We start from the raw sequence: 25,603 nt of genomic DNA on the forward strand, positions 1-25,603 counted from the left end.
AAAACCGGTGGATACAGTCCCAAAGCTGTATGGTAAAACCGGTGCGCGGTGGATACAGTCTCAAAGCTTTAGGTAAACCGGTGATACAGTCTCAAAGGCTTTATGGTAAAACCGGGGATTACAGTCCCTCAAAGCTGGATGGTAACAAACCGGTGGATACGGTCCCAAAGCTGCATGGTAAAACCGGTGATACAGTCCCCAAAGCTGCTGGTAAAAACAGGTGGATACTTCTCAAGCTGTTGGTAAAACCGGTGGATACAGTCTCAAAGCTACATGGTAAAACCGGTGGACTCACCATGCAAATTTGCAAGAAGTTGAACCTGCGAGTCGCATTTACGGAACTAGGCCAAGCGCTGTCGGTTAGCGAATCCCCGTCGCATGCAGCGCATGTGAGCGGGCTATTGACACCCAACAGAGCGCGTCGGTGCACGCTTCAGCGCCGGCGAGACCGCGTGACGTGCGCCGTAATGCCCTGCGGCGACTCCGCAAAAGGAGCAACTGTCTCCACTTCATTGGAAGGAACGAAAGCCTCTGTTCTGGAGAAACCACGTCATGGAAACAAGGAAGCTCGCTCTACTTACGCCTTTGGAAGCCGCATCCTGTCATATTATTGCGCTGCCGCCAGACCGCCAAAGCGCGGCGCCGCGCCAAACATCCTGCCTGCGCCGATCGCGTGGAGGACAGGCTGGAAGTCGGCGCAGCTATGGCCGACGCAAGCGACTGACGCGTTCAAATTAGGTTAACCTTGGCCCTTTGTATACTAACAATATTACGCATGGTGCTTATTTGGCACCAAATCTCAAAAACACGAGAACTTATCTAAAGGAAAGTGAAAAGTATGCAATGCCGGCAGGGCTTTTCATTTCGCCTGTAAATTTGTCGCAAAAGCCCTTTCGTCTTGTCACCCTGCTTTTCTTCATGCTGCGACCGCAGTACTTAATGTATTCGCCGTATGGTCACATAATTTCCTAGACTATATACTGTACAAAAAATCTCCAGAAAGTTTTACGATGCATATTTTAATCACACCAGATGAAATATGATAATTTACATGAACTCTGATTTTGAAATTGTGGCGTCTATGTTAACTGACCTTGTCGGCTGACGTTTAGTTTGCATCTTTTGTGACCAGTTAATCATTTCTCGGATAATAATTTTGGAATGAATGAATAGCCCGTGAAAAGTGGTATTGCTTTGAAAACGTCTTAATTGTCAGCACTCATGAATGCAGAGCGAAGCATGGTATCATCTTCTCGAGGGATGGTTTGAGGATGTTGCAGCTGTACATATCTAATACCCTAGCATAAGGCCACAATGGACGCTACTAAGCATTGCATTAGACATTCATGAGGATTGGTGGCATTATGCACCTACATGGCGGCAGTTTTGCCAGTGAACGTTGTCAGCCGAGGTTCCGTATAAATTTGGTTTCAGCTACTTTTGGCTGTCTCTAGAATGGAGGTGCAAACATCAGCCGAACCAGAATTGTTTGGGTTCAAGCTGTCGGCATATGTGTATTCCTGTAGACATGTGAACGCTACTCGTGGAGAAAAGCTATTTCAAAGTTGCCAGGTGAGAGAAGTTCTTGCTGGGCTGCTAGGACAGCGAAATACCAAACGTAAACAGCATACACCGCTGCGTGTGCGCCACGGCGTGGCAGCACTCGTAAGAGTTATTAACGCCAGCTCGAAGATTGGAAGGTAACAAGGTAAAAATACTGGGCGAGGGGAGTGAGTTGCACAAGGTCAAACTTCAAGTATTTTCAAGTGTGCGACTCTGGTCAGATTATAGCCATCGGATTCCCTCAAACGCAGTGTTTGGAGTTACGAGGCGTCCTTTCTGGCCTATCACGCTCAATACTGGTGACGCTCATGCTCAATAACGGTGAACGGAGTGGAGACAAATAGCATGCAGTGACTCCTCCATAACTCATAAAAAACCGCACAGACTAAAGGCTGTGGTTTCACAAAATTAGTTGGGAGAGAGGAGCTAACAGTGAAAAACGCCCTTAATTACGCCCCATTTATTAAGTACGTCCTACCCCAAAATTACGCCAGCAAATAACTTTCCCCAGCTTTGGCCGACTCTCCTCCCAAAGTTCGACGGCAGGCGGGGGGAGGGGGGGGGGGGGGGGTAAGTGAGGAGGGAGCGTTATAGTATTGCGCTCTACGGCTGCATGCTGCACCTGTTTCTGCCTTGCGACCGCCGCAGGTCGGTGACCTGGCGCTGATGTGGATCCATGATGTCCACGGAATGCTCGTTGTTCAGCGCACAATAAACCTCATGTGTAAAATATTCGCGTGTTTGTCTGCGTGTGTGTAGTGCGCACCAGAAGACGGCACGCAATTTGTGGTGACACTCGATGCAGACAACCTGAGGTCGGCATTGTAATGCGTGGGTACTCAGTGCACGTGAAAATGACTCGTTACTTGAAACACAGCACGCAAGTGATTAATACTCGCCCTGATTTGCTGGTTTTTTAACGCGGACTCATGCGGAGGGGGCCGATGCAACCCCTGCCGTTTCCAAATGCTAGAGACATGTTTTGGTGTCAAAACACGCATAATTAATGCTCCATAGGCGAAAGTCGATTTGGACGGCATGCCGAAGAAGAATCCTCAGAAAACTTCAATGGGGGGCATCGACCACCCATATCAGTGAGAGAATTACGCTGAGTAATATACGCCAATACACTGCGCACCATGCTTTGACGGTACTGCACTCAGAGGATTATGCTCGTCACACGCAGGGGTGCTTTATGTGGAGCGAAGACGACGACACTGGCCAGTGCTAGGTGGAAAGAGGAGGCAGAGGAGCGAGACGGGGGGAGTCTGCGGGAGCCGTGGTTCATACCGCAACGGAGCGAAGGCCGAAACAAAATCTCTCCTCGATTTATTTTTGGCGAATTTTCTTCTGTCGTCACTCATTACGTGCTGTGCTGTGCTGTGCTGTGCACTACCATCATCTTTTTCGTCCCGCCCTGTCGCGTCATCTCCAACACCATCCTGATGTATCTCGTGCTGCGTTCTGCTCTGTCATCTCTCGTCCTGTGATATTATCTCCTCCTCTGTCCTGCTCCGTCGTGTCCTCTTTCCTGCCCCGGACGCTCACCTGTCTTGTCATGTCCTGTTACCTCCTGTCCTGGTCATCTCTTGCCCTCTGGCCGACATGTCATGCCCATTGATGGCGGAACCTCGACGAAAATTGGCGGAAGGCAAGCGTGATTTTTGTTCTGTTCTTTATGTGCACCGTATGTCAATGTTTGTGGTTTTCCCCTCCCAATTATGCATGTGGAATGCTTTTCTAATCTTCTCCGTCAAAATATCAGTTTCAGGCCAGGTTGCCTGCTCCATATCTCAGTTTCACCCCCCCCCCCCCCCCCCCCCCACACTCATGAGTTATCCCTCGCGACCTCAGAGACGCGACTGCGTCCATGCCCGAGAAAGCCAAGCATTCCTCCACAATACAATCCTCTATCTTAACCATGCCGCTCAAAAGCAATTCACGTTGTATATTTTGCGGTCCCCTGACTCGCTCTGGCCCTGCTCCGTTCTGCTGGCATGCCGACAACACCTACATCTATCACGTATTCCGCTCCTGTGTTTAATGCATATTCATTATGCATGCTATTTTTGTGTTTACAGCAGCAGTTGTCTTGCAGCACGGTAAGAAAATTGCCTAAATTTGGTAATTTCACAGCACTTTTACGCCAGAAGTGGCGTCGTTTATGTCTACAGGGACATTAAGCTGCCGACATCACCCTGGATACACTGGCTATGGGCCGCCACGGCAGCGCCCGGTCAGCAGGTGGTGGTAGACTGCTGGACTGGGACGACCATACGAAGCAGCCTCTGAGGCGGCTGTCTGCTGACGGGCTCTAACCTGCGCCAATCATGCGCAGCACCCGTTGAAAGTGGCACGTGCGGACCGTACAAGGCGAAGCTGACCCTTCCCGGGCGTCTGGGCGGCCAAATATACCGGCAGCGAAGCATTGACTCTGCCTGACGCCTGCCGGTGCGCGTGAGCTCGTTGTAGGGAGCCTCAGTGTCAGGGAGGGTGCTTTGGACAGTGCCCTGCAGCGGTGCCAGGTGCAGAACTGGTCATTTGACGGCAAGGCAGAGAGGCCCGGTCTGCGCCATGTGCTCAGACAGGCGCGCACTTCCAGCGGACTGGCCGGCTGGCCGTTCAGCGGCATCGGTCCCGCTGTGATACTGATCCCTGGCCGCAGGCACTAGCTCTACCAAGCAGGCCTTCTGGATCTTGCACCTGAACGTGTTTGGCGCCACCGAGTCTGCTGGACACGCGCGACAGCCTGTGCTTAGGCAGCTCCGCTGTGGCAGAGGTGCCGGCGCGCTAGGGGATTGGGCACGTAAACACACGACATTGTTGGACAACGTGACGAAGGTGCATGATTGCTCTCGGACGCGGTTTCATTGTTCTCGGACGCGGTTTCAATGTTCTCGGACGTGGTTTTAATGTTCTCGGACGCGGTTTCAATGCTCTCGGATGCAGTTTCATACTCTCGGAAGTGGTTTCAATGCTGTCGGACCCCGTTTCAATGTTCTCGGACGTGGATAAGCTGTGGCGACGCCCGGCAGCGGTGCTCAGTGAGCGGTCATTTCGCATGTTAACGCGGATGTCTGACAATTACTGGTCGTGTTTACTGTCGCCGTGCCTGCTGCCAGCGATAATAAACTCGGCATCTGTGAGGCTCGTTTGTGAAGCGTAACCCCAAGCCTGTCTTGCGTGGCATCTCAACACTTCCCCATCCGGCCTTTCACTGCGTACGTGTCGCAGTGGCAGTGGAATGGGACGGGCCGGAAACTGGGGGTCTCAGTGAAGAGTTTCCGATTTCACGAAACATCACAAAGACTAGTATTTCCTCGACCCGTCGTAACAAAATCCAAAAAGCAATTTGCCCAATGCAAACTTTTACAAAGTTTTGCAGGTGGCGCTTCAATTTTGAAACTGGTATGTCACGTGGCACACAGCGTAAATGCAGACCGCTCGAACAGGCTTTAATATTCAAATGGAATGACACCTAGTATATCGGAAGCAGGAAGCGTCCTCAAGGATTGTGCTCAAGCCAGGGCAACGGAATCTGATAGAAACTCAGCTGATGGCGCGAGAGTGGGTCGACTGGCTTCTTTTCAAACGACACTTAAATGCTGGTGCCGAGGCGGCAACTGGGGGGGGGGGGGGGGGGGATAGTTGAGGCCTCCATCTGTTCCAGCATCTTTGGCTGCACTGAAGTGTAGCTGCCACATTTTGGTTGAATTACTGCGTGTCTCATAGAACGTGACGTCATCATGGTCCAACTGGGAAGAGCCAAGATAAACACAGGTCATACCTTGCATATGAGTATATGTATTCAGTCGCTACGAACGATGGTACACTGGTAAGGTGGTGAACATCCGGCGGCGGCGGGGCCCGAATGACGTCACACCGAACAGTGATTGGCTGACGACAGCACACGTGACCCGGGCTCTTTCAAAATACCGGCGGTCTGCGTCGTTGAAACTAGGAACATGTGGTATGAACTGAGGCGAAACAACCCTGCGATGGCTCCGGAGAAACGGAGACAACGGTGCAGGGCCAGCGCGCTGGACGCGTCGTCATGAAATCGCGGAAACGCAACATGTACGGCATGCCCGCGCGACATTCCAAACATCGCACCGCATTTTTGTCACGCTTCAATTGCATTAGATAAAACAATCGCCGCTGTTTCTTCGAATTCGTGAAGACCACTCACCGATCCCACCAGCGCGCACGCCTCAGACATCGGCGGCGTCAGTGACGTCAGTGACGTCAGACATCGTGACGTCAGTGAACACCGCAAGCGCCGCCGCCGCCAGCGGAGGGACTGGAACTACAAGTTCAGCTAGCTGCCGAGGATGACAGGGAAAATAAAAACGCGTGCTCTATCAGTGGAAAACTAACAAATGGCACCTCGGCGGCTGAAGACGACCGACACTCGATGCGCGCGCGCGAGCCGACAGGCGGCTACCAGGACAGCCGTATGATCAGTGAAACAAGAGCGAGCCGCCGGCCGCGGCCGGACAGAACAGAAGAGACAGCACGTCAGCCTCCTTTAAAGCTATACCATACAGACAGAAACGCACGCTCGGCCGCGCCAAAACTGGCCAATCACGGCGCGGTGCGCCGGCGCGCTGACCGCGGCGACAAAATGGCGCCCGTCCTGCCCGGACCATCAGCTGAACAATACGATTGCTGGTTAACAGACGCTGCTGCGCCACACTCGTCGGCGCGCCGGTTTGGCCCTGGTTTGCTCCGCATCTCCCTGGCTTCTCACTAAATTTGTACATACTCAGCGAGGGCGGGCAATAAACGCATCTTTTGATTTCTACACGATCTTAAATAGGTTTCGCCGCTCGCGTCGCCACCCTCAACGCCCAAGACCCGGCATACACGCGCGAACAGGAACATTTTGCATACCTACTTTGTATATCACAAGCAGCCATCCCCGGTTTGCACGCGAATTCTTCACACGCGGGACTTGGTCATCTATTGCACTTTCCGGCGAAGTAGCCGGCAGCTGCTGCTCTGGGCACGTACCGAGCCCACCCGCGACAGGACCGTTCCATGCGCGCACCGGGCTGCTCCTGATTGGCCCGCCAACTCCTTTCCTCCCGTGACTGACGGCCGATCCAGCCGAAGCACGTCGTGCACGCAATCAGCGGATGACGTGCAACGCAACAGCCAATCAGTGCTGTCCGACCACGTCGGCCAATCAACGCGCCCGTCCCGGCGCGGAGGCCAGTCTGCAGACCCGGTGCTGCACAGCGGCCAATCGGCGCCTCTGGGCCTGCCATCTGGACCAATCGGCGCCTCGCGGCCGGGCGCGGCGGCCAATCGGCGCGCTCACTCGAACAGGCTGAGGATCTCTTCGGCGGTGGCACTGCTGCAGGGCGTGCCACCGCCACCGCCGCCGCCGCTGCCGGCCGGTCCCGGCTGCGAGGACGAACCGCCGCTGCTGGGCGGCGTGGCCAGCTCGGGAGGGTCCAGGAACGACAGCAGATCCAGAGGGTCCACGCTGCTGTCCGGGTACAGCTGTGGGCGCAGAAGAAGGGCACGTCAGGTCCGAAGCACAGTGTAGCACGCGTTGGCTGGTGAGATGTCTGCCGCAGCGGCGCACACTCTATCCTTAATCATGGCAAGCCCTGACATGGCACTCACACGGCGGCACTCAAACTCACTGGCACTCACTCGCATGGCGCTCACTCGCGGCGGCACTCAAAGCCCTCGACGCTTAGTGTACTCGAGCTGTGTACTAGATGCCCCATCGAGGACCCCCCACGGCTCTGAGCTGTGGCCTCTGTGACCGCGGGCTGACGCCTCCCAGCTCCGCACGCTGCGACCTGTGACCTGGCCCCAGCCGCCCACTCACGTCCAGCGCCTCCGGGCCGCCTTGACTGTCGCCCTCCACGATGTCGGCCGGGTCGAAGTTGAGCTGGCCGCTGAGGTCGGGCAGCTGCGGCTCGCCGCTGCCGCCAGAGGTCGTCTGCGTGTCGCCGCTGGTGCCGGCCGCCGACGTCGTCACGGTGGACGAGCCTGCTGAGCGCGCGCCGGTCAGGGCTAGCCCCAGCCACCGCGGCCGGCCGTCGGCTGGGCCGGCTGCCAAACGGCCTTTCTTACAGGGGAACACCACGAATACTTATGTGCTAAGTATGCCTCCCCGTCACCCCATCCAAAAATAGCAGGTAGAATTTCAGCAGACTGCGATAACTTAACTTCAGCTTTTGCCATAATACATTATAAGTTACGTGATTCATAAAGCCATTTGTTTTACACCTCACCAAATGCAAATAAAACATCTTAAAAGTTGCGACTTCTAAAGCTTCCGTGACTTTGCACCTTGAAACTCAAATACGAACAGGTATATGTCCCAGGCATGCGTCCTTGACGATTCACTACACAAAGATAGCTGCCGTCATCGCACGTGTCTACAGGGGATGTGTCAGTTCCCAACCCACGCCTGTTGCCAGGGCAACCGGCGCGTCTACCGCACGCGGCAGGTGAGCAGGCCGGCCGGCGGCTCGCTGCTCACCGTTCGTTGAGGTGACCGAAGAGGAGGAGCCCGGGGTCATGGGAGTATGGGGCATAGTATGGCTCGACTGGCCAGCACCCGGCGTCGGCAGGCTGGAGCCGCCGCTGCCGCTGCTCCCGCTCAGGCCTCCCATCTGGCGGGGGAAAACGTAACTGTTATGGAACGCGCGGCCAGGAGCGAGGCCGCCGCTGACAAGAGCTACGTGCTATGGAAGCTGCTATGGAAGCTGTTGGCCGACGGGAAACACCGCAGCATTCGGATCGCATAGACAGAAAAAGGCACATGATTTTTGCGAAACATCAGGTTGGTTTATGGGGCCAACTCATCATACGGAAAGCATTGTCAATGTCATGCTTCATCATATTGCATGGCTGATGCAGTAGCCTGACTTCCATGTCGGTGCATCATTCCGTATGGCATACAACCAGCATCGCTATCCTGGGAAGGCCCTGTCTCCAGCAGCGTCGCCCACTACCCCAGCGGCCTCTGCGCGCGCCGACCGGTCGGCGCGCTCTCGGCCGCCGCTGGTCGGCCGCGTGCTCACCGTGTCCTGCATGCTCTTCTCCATGGCGGCCAGCGGGTCCAGGTTGCTGACCGAGTCGCTCAGCTGACTGAGCGCGCTCGGCTCCGATTCAGCACCGCCGGCGTACGGCGGCACCGGCGCGCCGGCCGCGCCGCCCGCTGACGAGTACGGCATCATCGAGCCGTTGTTGATGCCTGCGGGGAACGTCGGTGTCACACGCAGCCAGTCGCGGCGCGGCTCAGGGAATGACACCCCTTGACGTCACCATCACGCCACCTGACGTCATCAAGACACCCCTAACGCCACGAGCAGCAACGGGGTTGAGCGGCGCGTCAAGTTTGCGACAGCGAAAACTACCATGGAAGTCTATAGCGCGAGACTACAGCGGAAGACTACAAACAGCAGAGGCCTGCAGCAGAAGAATATAGCGGAACACTACCGCGGGAGACTACAGCTGAAGACTACAGCGCGGCGGCACAACCTCAGCGGGGGTCCTCTGGCGTAATTCCTCACATCTGCGCTCTGCGCTGTGGGCCAGTCAAGAGAGCGGGGGCGGCAAGAGCGCGACGAACAGACAACACCGTCAGCACACTGAACGGGTCACGCACAAACAGACCTCGTTGAAACGAAGGCGAGCGCGAGCGCAACATGACCGCTTACTAGCCAGGCCGGCCCGCCGCCGCCCGACCGACCTCTACCTGCGCATGCGCGTGAGCGACTTACTGGTCATGTCCGGCGGACAGTAGGGGGACATGCTCTGCACGCCCTCCCAGCTGGACACCGAGGGACTTACTGGTCATGTCAGGCGGACAGTAGGGAGACATGCTCTGCCCGCCCTCCCAGCTGGACATAGTTGGCATCTGCATGGAGGCTGGACTGATGGCCTTGAGCCGCTGCTTGGTGCAGGGACTGACCCCTCGGTCGCTGTCCGGCTCCTCCTGCCGGGCAAGGTCACCAGGTCAGGTTGGGTCACCTAGACGGGTAGGTAGCGAAACATCACTGTAAATTCGCACGCTCCCGTTACAGCACGGTCCCGTCACAATGTCAGTTTACGGACGCAAACTCACGAGAAGAACGGGACGCTACGTAGTGGCGTAATGTCAAGTAAATGTCAGACGGCCGAAGCGTCAAATGCTGCTTTCAGGACCGTGCAGTACTGAAGCTTCCGTACAGTTCAGAAGCGAGGATTTAAGTCAGCCGTCATTAACAAGTCCCAGACATATCAAACATGTCCCAGACATATTATACATGTCCCAGACATATTATACATGTCCCAGACATATTATACATGTCCCAGACATATTGCCGATCTAATACAACAGCCAAGCTCGTCCCCCACTTGCCAACGATTTGCATTTGTGAGTCCTTTTCGAATTCATCGTGCAGTCTGCTCAGGTGCTGCCATCGGCCGTGCCTTGTGCACCACCACCTCATGCCACGCTGCCCCCTTCAGTCGCCACCCGAGCACCGTCCGGCGCGTGACTGACCTTCTTGACCGTGGTGCCGTTGCTGGCTCGCCAGCTGGCGGAGGCGTCGATGGTGACCTCGTCGACGTCCGAGTTCTGCAGCGAGTTCAGGATGCCCCAGATGTACTGGTCCACCTCCAGCCCCTCCAGCGGCGCCGGCTTGCTGCAGGTCAGGTCAGATCAGGTCATAAGTCAGGTCAGAGGTTAGGGCAGGCGCTGAGCCGCCTCCACTGACTGATCCGCCCGGATTCAGGCAAGTCACAGAGCTTTTCCTGACGCTCGAACGCATCACAAGATGCATCAGGGGTGGTACATAACGGACGGAGCAACGGGCTCCCGGACACAAACGCCATCTACTGTACGCATTTCAACCAGCAGTAAGACGCATTTAGACACTGATGCCCAAACGTCCGTATGCACTGCACTGCAGTGCATACGGACACTCGGGAGCCGGGTCGCTGCAGCGTAGCAGAGTGCACTGCACTGCCCTGTACAGCTGCAGTGCACTGCACTGATGGCGCGTGGCAGATATGCATCGCACGGTATCTCATACGTCCGACCGCGCCACGGACGTCTCCACTCCCAGAGGGCGCAGCGACGCGCGCGCTGCCCCCATGGCGTCCGCGGGCGCGGCCCTGGCGGCGCCGCACCGCCGCTACCCGGGTCTTACTTGCAGACGGGACAGCGCCAGGCGCCCCGTTCGCAGTTCATCTGCAGGTAGGACTCGAGGTCGAAGCACTGCACGTGCTTGCAGTCGTGCCCCCTTGCCGGCAGCGTGATCCGTTTGTACGTGATGGAACACTTCAGCGAGATCTGGAACACGGAGCACGGCCGGCTCTGGGATCTGCGCTCGCTACAGCAGTCGCCAGTCTACACAGCGGCTCGCTGCGGTGTCAACAATCGCTCCAGCGGCCACGATCAAGGCATCGACTCGATGTCCGCGACGTCGGGCATCGAGCCGTCGTGTCCGCAGATAGCGTCCGTGGCGATCCAGCTGAGGGGCGGTGAGCTGCTCTCCCCACCGAACGGAGGCGGGATCGTCGCCGGCCACGCTCCCCCTCCCCGCCGCCGTGGCAGTGGCGGACTCCGACGCGGCCCGACTCAGCAGGTGTAGCCGCGTACAAGAGGCACACGTCATGAAGGCCAAACACGGAATACAGCAGTGCCGAGAGAACACGGAGCGTTCCCCGAGAGAGCACAGAGTGTTCCCCGAGAGATCACAAAGTGCTCCCCGAGACAACACAGAGTGCTCCCCGAGAGAACACAAAGTGCTCCCCGATAGAATACAGAGATATCCCCGAGAGAACATAGAGTGCTCCCCGAGAAGCAGTGTTCCCGAAGGAACACAGAGTGCTTCCCGAGGGAACACAGAGTGCTCCCCGAGAAAACACAGAGTGCTCCTCGAGACAACACAGAGTGCTCCTCGAGAGAACATAGAGTGATCCCCAAGAGAACACAGAGTGCTCCGCAGTATGCGGTGACGTGTCCAACACGGATCCGCCGGCGGTCCGCACCTTGATGGCGGTCTGCTCGACGCCGTCGCCGTCGCCGCCACCAGCGCCGCTCAGCGTCGACGAGCTGAAGTTGCGCTTGATCTTGTTGATGCAGTGGTCGGCCGGCAGCAGTCGCTTCCGCAGCAGGCCCTGCAGCACGCTGCGGACGCTGGGCCGGTGCACCAGCTGCAGCACGAACAGGTGCGACTGCCGGAGCAGGGGGCATTGGGGTCACAACCGGGTCACGGGGAGGTCAGAGGCTGACAATGGCAACAGGGTCAAACTAAGGCCAGGCGGTGGTTACAGGGTCAAACAGGGGCCCGGTGGTGGTAACAAGGGTCAAACCGAGGTGAGGCAGTTGCCAGGTGATCAAAACAGAGATCAAAATGTCAGGGAAGGTCACTTGGGCCAAAATCGAGGTCACACGAATACGCAGTTCGGTTTCAAACGGTTCTTGGAGACCTAGTATTAGTAGTAGTAGTACCAATTGGGGCTTTAGGGCGCTTTGACTGCGCGTTCGTATAGTACTCAATATCGTGGAGCTACACAGAGAAAATCGCACCAGCTGAGGCTGCACGCAGAGGACGCAGTACGAGGGCAGGCCGGGACTGCAGAGACCGCGCGTGACCCCGATAGCGAGTGGGAAGGGAGTCCTTGCTCCATCCCAACCATCGCTTGGCCAGGCAGGCCGGCGCGGTCGGCCGGCGGAGAGAGGGCTGAGCGCCGGTCCGCGCCCGCCGCCGGCGCCACTCACGCAGCAGCAGGCGGTGACGGTGATCTGGATGGTGTTGCGGCCCGGCTGACAGAACTCCTTCAGGTTGAGCGGCCGGTGCGAGCCCTTATTGTCGCCGCGGTCGATGTTTAGCGGGTAGGCGTTCACCGATACCTGCACCGACGCCGGCCAGTTGGTGTCCATGTTGCGGTCGTCGTGGTGGAAACACTTGAGCTGTAGCTCCAGGTCCGACCTGCCATCACACAGGGACATCTAGCGTCAAGGTGGAGCGGCAGATGGCACACCAACGACATCTAGCGTCAAGGTGGAGCGGCAGATGGCACACCAGCGACATCTAGCGTCAAGGTGGAGCGGCAGGTAGCACACCAGCGACATCTAGCGTCACCGCGGGGCGCCGGCAGCGGCGTCACAGAAGCCGCCGCCAGTCAGCTGACAGGCGTGACGCCAGAGGCGTCACGGCGCTGGCCGGTACGGATGAACGGCGCCATTGCTGCCCGCCGGACGTGACGCCAAACATGCGATGCCAGGATTTAGGGACAGACGTAGTTTTGGGGCAGATGACAGGACGTGACATGCGCCATGTCATCAGCGATTTCCGCTGTCAGTAATGAAATATATTAGTTGAGGCGACTAATTAACTAGCATAATATGGTATCTAAAACCGATGGAAGACATTATATGTGTTAAGCATCTTCACCTTCCTAGCAGAGAGTCTTCAGGGTTGGAGAACCTAACTTCACGATGCATTTCAGTATCCGAAATGATGAAATGGTGTGAAATGGATTTAGCCACATCAACGAACGGTAACGCGCCTTCAGGAAATATAGCATGGCCTAAGCTGAGAGCGACACATCAAAGACAATGCATCACCACTTTTGGGGCACGTATTAAAAAGACAATGGTTAGCGCGACGCGCAAATGAGGTGAATGGTTGGAGTTTGGCCAGTGTGATGTCCACAGGGTAAGATAGGTTGGCATGCACGTAACGCGTCCGCCGTGTTGCAGTGCCCACATCCGCTGAGAGCGAGTTTCAGGACAGTCGCCTCTACATCAGGTCATGTTGTACGATGGCTTTGACGGTATCACTGCTCGTCGCAACGGTAGCTTTGAGTGGATAACTGAGAACTCTGAGGACTCTGAGGATTGATAACTCTGAAAACTGACAGCTCTGAGATATGAGAACTCTGAGGACTGAAAACTCTGAAAACTCTGAGAACTGAGAACTCTGGAACTGAAAACCCTGAGAACTGAGAACTATGAAAACTGAGAACTGAGAACTCTGGGAACTGAGAGCTCTGAGAACTGAGAACTCACCGCCACATCAGCGTCTGGTGCACGGTGGGCTTGAGAGGGAACTCGTGGTTGCTGACAGCCAGGTTATGCTCCAGCCGGAAGGGGGGTAACACAATGCCGTCCCTGACCGGGAACGTCAGCCGCAGCTCATCATCTTCTGCGGAGCGGAGACAGAACGGGGATCTGTTAGTGACGGCATCGGCATCAGCATCGGCATCGGCATCGACGGGGTCGGAATGTGAGCATCGCCTGCGCTGTCGTCGGCGGCATCCATAATCAGCATCGGGACTGATGTTGCCACCGCAGTCACCGCATCAGCTCACCGTGCTCCGAATCGTCAGCAACACCATCGACACGTGCAACATCAACTTCACGCATCTGTTGCAGCCATACGACCTTTATCTTCAATTATACTGGTAGTGGCCACTGCTACGGTTATGGCGGCCGCCAAATTCGCGGAAGTCACCATAATCAACAGCATGACACTCAATGAACACGTGCTAACGTGTAACACTGGGGTAAAAAACACGAACTGTGAGGTCCGAGGCCAGAACCTGTATTGGACCTGTCTGAGATCAAAGCAGACTGGATGCAAGTTGAGCTCAGTATCGCAGTTTCCCAATCAAGGCGTTGAAGGGTGCAGGGCGGTTGAACTCCTCTTGAATCCATGAACCTTCGGCCAGCCCATGGCCATGGCCTCAACCAACCCAACCCATGACATTCGTGAAGCGTTCCGCTACATGAAAATCCGCCGGGAACACCGAGCTGCTCGCTGCCATTCGGCGTCTGGCTGAACACCGCGATAAGCTTCCCGTGCACCGCGGTGCGGCATTGTGAGCACCTTATAGGCGTGAGCCCCTCCTAAGCACAGAGGTGACTCAGCTTCGGCCTCTGTCTCCTCCCACCCTCACGCCCTCACACCAGTCTCCTCTCACCTCACGCCTCACACCAGTCTCCTCCCACCCTCACACCAGTATCCTCCCACCCTCACACCAGTCTCCTCCCACCCTCACACCAGTCTCCTCTCACCCTCACGCCCTCACACCAGTATCCTCCCACCCTCACACCAGTCTCCTCCCACCCTCACACCAGTCTCCTCCCACCCTCACGCCCTCACACCATTCTCCTCCCACCCCCACGCCCTCACACCAGTCTCCTCCCACCCTCACGCCCTCACACCAGTCTCCTCCCACCTTCACGCCCTCACACCAGTCTCCTCCCACCCTCACGCCCTCACACCAGTCTCCTCCCACCCTCACGCCCTCACACTAGTCTCCTCCCACCCTCACGCCAGTCCCCTCCCATTCTAACGCCGCCCCATTCCATCCTCACGTCACGTCTTCTCCCAAACTCACGCCACGTCTCCTCCCACCCTCACGCCACGTTTCCTCCCGCCCTCACGCCACGTTTCCTCCCACCCTCACGCCACGTCTCCTCCCGCCCTCACGCCAAGCTCCCCTCCCCTCCCGCCTCACGTCGTGCAGTGCCAGCCGAGAGCCGAGAGCGGGCGTCCCCAGTGGCGCGCTCTCCGCGCCTCCGCGCCCAGTCCCTGCCCGCGGGCTGCCGGGCCTCAGCTAACTTCATTTAATCCCGATTGATCCCGGCCTGGCCCGCGCGCCGCCACCACCGACCAATGAGCGGCCTTCCCGCCACCGCGCCGCTGAATTAGGGCGCAAACCGCGGGAATCGTCGGAAAATCCATTCCCATATTCTCTCCGGGCGTCGACTGCGCGCCAATAAATAACGCACCGCTGTCAGGCCAGTCACCAATAACCGTCGGGAGACGGTCGGCAGAGCGGGCGGCGAACGCCAGTCGGCGGCGAAAATTCCAGCCGCCGACGGAACCGACTCCGACCCGGCCGACGACCGACCAGCCGACCGACCAACTCCAGCTTTCCGATCCTTTCCAGCCAGCAGGCAGGGGTGAGCCCATACGTCGGTGACGCTGCTCCCGGACTTATTGAATAGGGGTCGTAAAGGCCGTTGCGTAATTTTCTCGATATTGTTCAGTATTTATATTGCGGTCTTGCCGATCGTTTGAGTCTGCGGGCGTTGATGGTCCTTGGTCCTAATTAAGTGGCGCAAACTGAATCTATCACGCGGTGTTGTGGATACACATGGAATTATTTTTACACGGCCGCCAAATAGTACCTCAAGTGGTAAGCGATTATATCTGAAGGTAACCAGCCGATGACACCGGCCGTTTAACACCAACTCCGTCCGGACACAGCCAAAACACCTCTCAGCCCTCAATCATCGGCTGGAGCTGCCACGCTCACCCTGGCGCTGCCGACCGGTTGTCCGTCGGTTCGACCTTGGCGGGTCACATACCGGGGCGCCCCCCTCCGACCTGCCGCTCCCCCCCCCCCCCCCTCTCCCGCAGCCGCCGCCGCCGCCGCCCGGCGACCGGCGCTCTGGCAGCGCGATGAGTAAAGTTACCGAATTGTTGACTTTGTCGCCGGCTCGCCGCGTAAAAATAGTGCGGCGGCATGCGCCGCGGCGCCGGCGATCGGCAGGGGGGAGGGGGGGGGGGGCGCCTCCCGAAATATATCGGCGGCGGCGGGCGGCGTGGGTCGCAGCGCCCGGCTGCGGAGCCCCAGACCGGACGGGCGAGACACGGAGACGACACGGCAGACCGGGCGGGCGAGACACGAAGACGACACGGCAGACCGGGCGGGCGAGACACAGAGACTACACGGCAGACCGGGCGGGCGAGACACGGAGACGACACGGCAGACCGGGCGGGCGAGACACGGAGACGACACGGCAGACCGGGCGGGCGAGACACGGAGACGACACGGCAGACCGGGCGGACCAGGCGCGGAGACGACACGGCAGACCGGGCGGGCGAGACACGGAGACGACACGGCAGACCGGGCGGGCGAGACACGGAGACGACACGGCAGACCGGGCGGACCAGGCGCGGAGGCGACAGGAGGAAGCCGCAAGGGACGCAGGACACCAGGAGCTACGCGCAGAGGACGAAGGGACGGCGGACCAATCATGGACGACATCAAGGGTGTTGACGGGTTAGGAGAGAATGCGGAAGTCAAAGGCCGAAAGGACCGGGTATCGATGACAAACCTCCAGCACTGGACACACACCACTCTGAAGTGTGAAGAATGTAGAGAGCTCAGGCCCGAGGGTGCGCATCACGGAAGAGGGATGGGGCAGGCGGGGAGGGCACGGATCAACACATCGCCAGGCTCCAAACCGCTTCCGGCGAGGCCCCGCCAGGCCACAGATCGGCGCCAGCCAGCCGGAAGAGAACAACGTCGGCGGGGCGTGCGGCGCGCGCTCGCGGACACGAAGGGTCAGAGGACTGCGGGGGATGAGGTGGTGTTCGGAGGGCTGCGGGAGACGAGCGGATGTTCGGAGAACTGCAGGGGATCAGGAGGTGTTCGGATGGCTGCATGAGGATGAGGGGTGTTCGGAGAGCTGCAGGAGGATGACGGGGTGTTCGGAAGACTGTAGGAGGATGAGGATGCGTTCGGGGAGTGCAGGCTAAGGAGCCAGCTGTTCGGACCGATTGGTGATGCTACATAATGAAAGGCGGGAGGTAATCGCATAAACAAACTCGTATGGCCTCGCAATGATTGTGAAACATATGAAAGGCACAGCCCATTGTGGGGTTTGCATCCAATTTGGAGCCCAGACCAGTGTAATGAATTCACGTGAATCCGGCGCAGCAGCAGGGGTGTTGGGGGTGGTGGCAAAGGGGGCCGAGGTCCCCCAACTTCTCAACCCTCCTCAGTGTTGACTGCAAAGAAATCGCCCGAATCGACTATCGCCTATTCCCTCAAAGTTGCAGGGACTTCCCTTGGCTCTGCACTTAACTACGGTTTTGACATGCCGTCTCACGTTCCACCGACATCGCTGTATTTCTCCAACTAATGTGGCAGGCTCTATCGTCCCTGCACCAGCCCAGGTGGTTTCTGCGCCAGCGCTTGACGCTTCCTCGTCAGTAACTGGTGCCTCTGTGCCAGTGTCTGGCGCCTCCTTGTCAGTAACTGACGCCTCTGTGCCAGCGTCTGGCGCTTCCTCGTCAGTAACTGGCGCTTCTGTGCCAGCGTCTGTCGCTTCCTCGTCAGTAACTGGTGCCTCTGCGCCAGCGCCTGACGCTTCCTCGTCAGTAACTGGCGCCTCTGTGCCAGCGTCTGGCGCCTCCTCCTCAGTAACTGGCGCCTCTGTGCCAGCGTCTGGCGCCTCTTCGTCAGTAACTGGCGCCTCTGTGCCAGCGTCTGGCGCCTCGTCGTCAGTGTCTGGCGCCTCTGTGCCGCTGCTCGGCGTCGGTCACGCGGCGTCGGAGCAGTGGAGCCGAGCGCGAGCTATGGGCACGATTACGCCCCGAAGTGGCCACTGTGTCTCCGACGGGCCGGCATGCGCAGCGACCAGCCGGGCCGCTGGCACCGCGCCAACGCGTCACCGCAGAAAATAGCGATATTTTCACGGGACCCCCCTCCTCCCCTAAACTTTTAAAAACATACGATGATTATTTTCGCGCACATGCCGATCTGGCCCGTTGAATCATCGGCTGCGCCGGCGGGTGGCCGGCCGTGAGGGCGGCGCGGGTGCTCGTCCGCCGTTAGCACAAACAGCGCAGCCCAGCGCCGACAGGTGGACTAGCTGGCCGGCCAAGAGAGGCTCAGCCCCGGCCTGTCCACCTCGGCCATCAGACCAGACCAGAGGCCAGCCGCCGTCCGTCGCCGGCTGGCCTCGGTACGACCCCTGCTAAACACATCTACTAAAGACATCTTTAGTAGTTGAGTGGTTTAGTAGTAGTCGAGATAGTCTACTAAAGGTGCGCTGAACAGCGCAGTAGGCGGGTGGTGACTCACTGGTACTGTTCAGCATCATGATGTTGGGCTTGGTGTCGTTGCCGGGGCTCATGTAGGGCAGGCCGGCGGCCGGCGTCAACGGCGGCGTCGGGTTGCCAGGTATTGGTGAGTGCTGGTAGCTCATCGTGTTACCAGACATCGGCCTGCAACACATGCGATGGAGATGTTAAAGAGGCGATGAGTTTTTGGGAGTGGCGGGTGCTGCATCATCTCACCGCCAGACGCAGACCTGCAAGAAAGGCTGGGGAACTGAAGACGGGAGGGACAAGTGCTTGACATCAGCACGACGCGCGTAGGTCCTCGCGAAGCCGGAGGTCGGGCCGACAGACACGGACCAGCCGGGCACCAGTGACGTCAGGTGGCCGCCGGTCGTTTACGGTCGGCTCCTGCTGCTGCCAGACGCCAGTGGTGACCAGTGCGGCAGAAGAACACGACGGCGCCGGTCAGCGGCGATGACGGACGCCCGCTAGGCGGCAGCTCCTGCGTTTGCAGGTCACTGCCCCGGAGAGGAGGAGGGAGGGGGGTCTGACTGATGAGGGTGTTGAGTCAGGCTTGGCCGGCCTCCAGTTGCACGCGGCCTAGCAGCAGTCAGCAGCCGCCGCGCACTGGCGGCGTGCGGGCAGCACATGGCTGAGCGGCTGGCCAATCAGCGGCCGGCTCCTCCTCCGGAGGGCAGCCGATAACAAACGGCAAAGGTCAAGGTCACAAAGGTTCCAAAGGTCACTCCTTACATCTCTACATAATTGCCTTTGAGGCGAATGTTGTTCAGGGTATCAGGGTCAACATGACATCAAGGGCCTAGTTTCGCATCATTAGTTGTGGGACGGGGGGAGGGGATGAGCAGTGAAAAATGACGCAGCCCACTCCCAAATATTCAAGCAAAAGATTTCACCCAAGATTTGGCCCACTTTCTTCTCAAAACTGGGGCTAGAAATCAAGCCGGGGTGAGGGTAGATCCGCGCTCCACCCCCTTAACTGAACTGGGAACTACGCCCCTGCATCAGATGAAAAATCCTCTGTTTTTGTCTGGAATATGATTGTGGTGATGTACGGTGTAACGTATAACGCTCGCACGCATGACACGTATGACGTCACACACGTGTGACGAATAACGCTTGCATGCATGACGCGCAAATAACAAACATCTGAAGAACACGAAAAACACGAACACTAAATCAGCAATTACCTTTCTTCGACAGAGTGTGTAGGAACAAAATTAACGCCAGCGCAATCAAATGGTTAATTAATTTCGAAAGGATTTCCGTCATTCTTGATTTTGCGGTGTTCTTCTCTGAGATGGATGCGGAGAGGGAGAATTTTAAGCAGCGACTGCTACCAATCCTCAACAACCTTAGATTAATTTCTACGGCCATCCCGCACCACGAAACAAGATGTATCATAGAAAGGTGCCTAATGAGCGTCATAGGTATGTGTCTCACGTACGCATTAGGGATGCAGAACAAATAACCCGTGCTAAATACGGTTCATTTCGGATCCTGTGAGACCAGTTAAGCCCACATAGGTCGCTGCTTTCGATAGGGTTTGCACCGTTGTGCCCCACCCGTGCGCAATGTTGATGCCCGTCCCTCCTCAAAGCTGCTGGGCACAGGGTCACTGCTGGGCTGGCTGACCGCCTAGTGTCGCTCTGGTATCAGAGGGTGATCTGGTGTTCACCCCGGCCCGAGGGCGTTACACGCTGGACGCTCTGTGGCAGGAGCTGATGTCAGCTGAATGCGGTGATCGGGTCTACTAAGACAAGACTGCAAGACAACACGAGCAAATGTTGATATTGGCAAGGTTAGCCTTCCGCTCAGCCATCTCAATAAGGACGCCTGCCGCCGACGGCAAGTCAGGATGTCAGATGGTGAATGATGGTCGACCAAAGCCAGCGGCCCTTTGCGTCGGGCTCAGCTCTCTGGCCGCTGCTGAACATCAATGCCGTTTCTGTCGTAAGCAGCCTGTAGAAAACACCACGGACCTACCCAGCGTGCAATGTAGACACCGCCGTCCAGCAGCGGCGGCGCGAGAGGGCGCCGCAAGCTCTCCGGTAGCGCCCAGAAACAGGGCGCGCTCGCGTGATAGGATCCCGACCAGGGCCTTGTTATCGCACCCTCGCGCCTATCCGGTCCGACCCTCGCATGCGCCGGAAATATGCCGCCGAGTACCGCCAAGGCCCCGCGCGACGCCACCCGTCCCGACCGCTAGCGCCGCCCGGTGGCTGCGGCACCAACTAACGAGGCGGTCGTTTAACGCGGCGCCGCCTCAAGGGTCACTATCATTGATAAATCTACTGTCGACTCGACCGTAATGTTTGCCCACTGCCTGCCGTGTGCGACAGGGGCGGTTGGTGCTTGCCGCGCTTCAGGGAGGAGAACGAGAACCGACAACGAGCAGCACGAATAAATAACGCCGAGGGGATTTGGGGGGCGTGGACGATGATCAACACAAGGAGAAATTGTCTGAAACACCGGTTGTGCCGGAGGAGCGCGTGCTGGGGCGTAACACCGACAATCAGCCGACAGGGAGACGGAGCACACAGCCCGCCACAGGTGCACGGGCACCAGCTCTCGTGCCCCTGCACGCTGGGCCCGCGCGTGCGGCTGTGGCTCGGGGCCGGGCGGCTGCGGCCCGCCTCCTCGCCTCGCTGATCGGTGAGCTGGTCAACGCTCGGTTCGGTGCGGCTCGGCCCAGATTGTACGGTTTTTGTGCGCCGCGTAAAAAGGCCGGTCGCAGCGCATTACGGTACGGCGCCGGCCGGAGCGGTCCGACCCGCGTCCGGAAAACGGGCTCGGCACGAGCCGAGACGGCGCACCGCCAGCCAGCGCGCCCGACGCCCGCAGCGAGCACCGAGCCAGACAGCCAACTGTAGGCCACTGAAGGGACAGGTGCTCACCGCGGTGTGGTGCATGGGCGTATCGTCGTACGGCCTCAGATGGAGTCACTGTCGTGGCGACCATACAGTCCCGGCCACGCGTGGGTGGACTGTGAGGCAGTCGACAGTATATGGCGGTGAGTGGGCGCGCTAGCAAGGACGAGGCCGGTGACACAACACTCTAACGATGGTCATAGCTGTTTTCGTACAAATTTCAAGATAGTGAGCGTTGTCAGACAGTTGGATCGCAGGTCTGGGAAAAGCGCAACATATTTGGTGGTGATTTTTGGCTTTGATGGCGTATTAGGAGATATGACGAAAAAACTGACAGCTAAGAGTATGTCGCGTGCTGCTCCAGCATACCATGATGCTTTCGTTCAGAAGAGTAAGGGTGTCTAGACTTGACAATTTCAGTATGGATGGTGTCAACAGAATCGGCCAGACGAAATGCCACTTATTTTTACAGTCTTATACGTGAGAGCTACCAAGGCGACGGACGGAAAGGTGAACATGCTGTTCCGGAGTCGTCAAATCATCCAGTCAGAATCGTCGCTTCTCTTTGCCAACCAGTCACAAATGAGGAAATGAACCTTGCAGTACACGGCACCACCTTCATCTTGTCATGAGATATCTTTAATGCAGCATTTCCGTCTAAACTGATGAGAACGCAGGGCCGAAACCTCCAGTGCGATAAAAACCGGCGCCAGAAACAATCAAACCGCGGTGCCTTCATGCTCATAGATGAAGCTCTGTCGTTAATTGGGAGTGCACTTATTCCAAAAAAAAATCCAGACACTGCCATTGCGTCCATTGATGCAGAGGAATGGAGCCCCGAGACAAAAACTGGATATTAATCGCGCAGCGGTAATCGTTTCCTAAATCATTTCCTGTTTGGAGGGCACCAGACCACAACATGGGGTCCTGTCCCCTCCACCCTAAGAAGAAATTAAGCAAAATCCGGGGAAAAGGCGGTTTGTTGGTGCATATTGGGAGTAGTTTGCGTAATGTTACCACTGCCTCACCCCCCCCCCCCTCATTTACGAAACTGCGCCGCTGCAATCCCTACAATATACGCCTCCGACCACGTCGTACGGCTGCGTACAAACCGATGGAGGCGGCAGTCTGCGCCCCCGGACGCCGCCAGTGCTGCCATATGGTGGCGGCGGCGGGCTGCCAGATCGCGGGCCGATTCCTCAGAATAGACGGGCAGGGTGTTGATGTTCTAAAAGTGCCGCGCCGCCCCGGAATGTCCCGCACCAGGTCCAGGTCGGCCGGCGGACAGAGCGCGCGAGCGAGCGGGCGGGCGGCGGCGGCGGCGGCGGCGGGCAGGGTTGGGGAGGGGCGGCGGACAAAGAGCGGTCGCGCCGCAGAGACCAGGATAGAGCAGGGGGAGGGGCGGGGGGGGGGGGGGTTGGCGGAACGGGCTGGGAGGATAGACGGGAGTGAATCACGTGCGCCCACTGCAGCGCCCTCTAGCGGCAAACACAGAGAAAGAGAGAGAGGTGGGAAAGGGGAGCCGACGGGTATCTGCAGAGAAGGAGGCACGGCACGGTGACTTAATGATGATTTTGCACAAGAATCGAGAGGGCTGAAAAGAAAAATGCGGGGGAGGGGAGGAAAAGCAGGACCAACATGCTGGAGGAAGCTTCGCCCAGGGCTGGCAGCAGCGCCTCTGCGGACTGCAAATCAACTGAACCCGTCCCCACGCCATGCTGTCCGGACCGCCGCCGCCAGCAGCAGGCGCATCAGGTGTCCGACATGTCGGGCGTCGTCTTAACCCACACCCCTCACCGCTTCACAGCCCTGTGTCCGGCGTTGTCGCCGGGGCTCTAGTGACCTGGCGTCGGCCTCAGACCTGGGGTCGGCCTCAGACCTGGCGTCGGCCTCAGACCTGGCGTCGGCCTCAGACCTGGGATCGGCCCCTCGGAGCCCCGCAGCCCGGTGGTCCGGGGCACCTCGTCGTGGACGTACCGAAAGCGTACCGCACGCAGGGGCGAGTAAAGGGGAAGGACAGATTTGGCTCAGCAAGTCCCAGATGATGTACAGGTTAAAATCCGACGCTGAAATCCTCAGAAAAGCGTCAGAAACTGGAAAGAAATGTGAGGCAGACCATCGCCTTTCCACACTCAAAGCACGTTTCTCGTGTGCCACTGTACGGTACGTCGCGGACCGCACGTGGTACGGTGGGCGGCCGCTGTCCTCCCCTGACGCCGCCTCTGCGTCGGCGTCGTCTCTCGATCCCGGCGGCCGGCCGGACCGGCAGACCGGCGCGGGCGATCTGGCAGCCCGGCCGCCGCCGCCGCCGTGACGCCACTGGCGACTGCTCCCCCCCCCCTGACGCCCTCCCCCCCCCCCCCCGACTGCCCCCCTCCCTGACTCAGACCTGGCGCCGGGAGATGCGCCAGGAGCTGGCGCCGCCGGCCCGTCCCGGCCACCACACGCCGACACTAAATAAATACGCCAGCATTGAGTCTAATTGAAATCATCGGTCAGTCGGAATGAACAGCTGATGGCGCCATTTAATAAATACGGAGGCCGGCTGAGTGATGCCGTGGGCGTCCCTTCATTTGGCCGGGCCGCCGGCCGCTCTATCTGCCTCCGGGCAGGCGGGCGCCAGCTGTACCCCCCCCCCCCCCACCCCCACCTCCCGCGGGCCGCTCGCGCGAGCCTGATTCTAGCACCGCTGTTTTGGCGACCTGAGCTCTAGGTGCGCGGGGTGTACTCTCTCGAGCGACGACAGCGTGCGGCAGAGGGACGACTCGTCCCAGTGACGTCCCAGGTGACGGCTCGTCCCAGTGACGGGCCGTCTCAGTGAAGTCCCTGGTGACGGCCCGTCCAAGTGATGTCCCAGGTGACGGCCTGTCCTAGTGACGTCCCTGGTGACGGCCTGTCCTAGTGACGTCCCTGGTGACGGCCCGTCCCAGTGACGTCCCAGTAACGTCCCAGGTGACGGCCCGTCCCAATATTACCCATGGAATAAGGCGAGTGAAGCCCACGTGAACAGTCAGATGGTTGGAGATCTCCGAATCAGATTTCCGGTCCGGTCGGCTCGGTCCTGTCTCCCGTGTTTTCAATAGTGACGGTACCGTTTTGGCTGGTCTTAGCATACGTTCACGTTGAGAGACCGGCACTCGTCAAGAAGGCCGCGTGATTACAACACAGTCTCCACCAGTGTTCACTAATCGTTAAACAAAGCCCTTCCTTTTTTAGAAAGCTGAGCAGCGAAAGCTCACCTCTCATGGGCCCCAATCTGCTTTACTGACCCCCAACCGCCTCGCTGACCGAGTATCTGACCTCCATCCTGACCCAACTGGCCTCCGACTGACATCCGCTGACATGACCTCAAGCCGAACCCCCAACTTCCGCTAACGAGACAGCTCCTCCAGCTGACCAGTGATCCCCGCCGCCGCTATCTGACCTCGCTGAACCCCGGCTCACCCCCGCCTGACCCCGACCAGTGCACCCGTGCCAGCCTCGGCAACGGACGGCGGCGGCGGGGAGGGGTCGCGTGGGAGGAGGGAGGGGCCTACGGTCGGGAGGGGGCGTCCCCCGTGCTCCGCCCCGCTGCCGCCCCGAGCAGCCGCCGAACACGGCGCGGCCGGCGTGTAGCCATCCCTCAGCGGTGACGGCGACCGGCCAGCCACGCGGAAGCCGGCGGCGCCCCGCCAAGCCAAGCACGCCATCAGTCAGCGCGCGCCGCCCGAATTTGTCGCCGTGATGAAGAGGAGGCCTCGCCGCACTCGCCGCATGTTCGGTGACGAGTGGGCGCCGACAGACACCGGCGCTGGGAGGGGGGGACGGGTCAACGGCCAGCCGCGCCGCTGCTGGGGCGCGCGCGCGGCTCCAGGGCGCGACGGCCGGGTCAACACCTCACGGGCGGCCATTAGCGCCGTGCCAGCGGGCTCCGGCAGGCCGGCTCGTTACGGTGGCGCAAGCCCAACAGGGCGGCGGCCAGACGACCGGCGGCCGGGGACGGGCCGTGACGGCGCACGTCAGCGCCTGGCAGGCGCTGAACGGTGCCGGCCGGGCGGCGGCGAGCCACCCCCTCCCCTCCCCCGGAGGGTGGGGGCTGCTCTCGGGGTGGTGAGGCCCAGCGCGGGAGCAGGGTCGGCCGCGCACGGGCGGTGCTCGCCCAGCTCGGGACCAGCGGCCTTTTATAGATACGGAAGCATTGCTAACTTTGTGAAGGTACAGCAAATTGCATTGTTGTACGCAGGTTGAGAACATTACGAGAGTACGAAAGACTTGGGAGCATGTACGTCAGTTACCACTGGACTGACCTGGGGATGCCGGGCTGTCCCTGCTGCTGCTGCTGCT

The 25,603-nt window shown here is 58.8% G+C and overlaps 1 protein-coding gene across 1 annotated transcript; it reads right to left on the reverse strand.

Annotated features, from left to right (window-relative positions):
- Positions 1–5,347: 5,347 nt before the first annotated feature.
- LOC119104415 (zinc finger MIZ domain-containing protein 1) lies at positions 5,348–25,603 on the reverse strand. The gene is made up of 12 exons (XM_037228112.1): positions 25,567–25,603; positions 18,415–18,557; positions 13,598–13,733; positions 12,305–12,515; positions 11,572–11,757; positions 10,728–10,870; positions 10,079–10,220; positions 9,385–9,529; positions 8,613–8,785; positions 8,069–8,201; positions 7,409–7,572; positions 5,348–7,071 (listed from the first exon to the last, which is right to left on the reverse strand). The coding sequence occupies exons 2-12, from the start codon at positions 18,551–18,553 to the stop codon at positions 6,883–6,885; spliced, it is 1,761 nt and encodes a 586-aa protein (XP_037084007.1). The 5' UTR covers positions 18,554–18,557; positions 25,567–25,603; the 3' UTR covers positions 5,348–6,882.

The sequence above is a fragment of the Pollicipes pollicipes genome, unplaced genomic scaffold, assembly GCF_011947565.3.
Source record: "Pollicipes pollicipes isolate AB1234 unplaced genomic scaffold, Ppol_2.1 Scaffold_6052;HRSCAF=7182_pilon_pilon_pilon, whole genome shotgun sequence".
Lineage (NCBI taxonomy): Eukaryota > Metazoa > Arthropoda > Thecostraca > Pollicipedomorpha > Pollicipedidae > Pollicipes > Pollicipes pollicipes.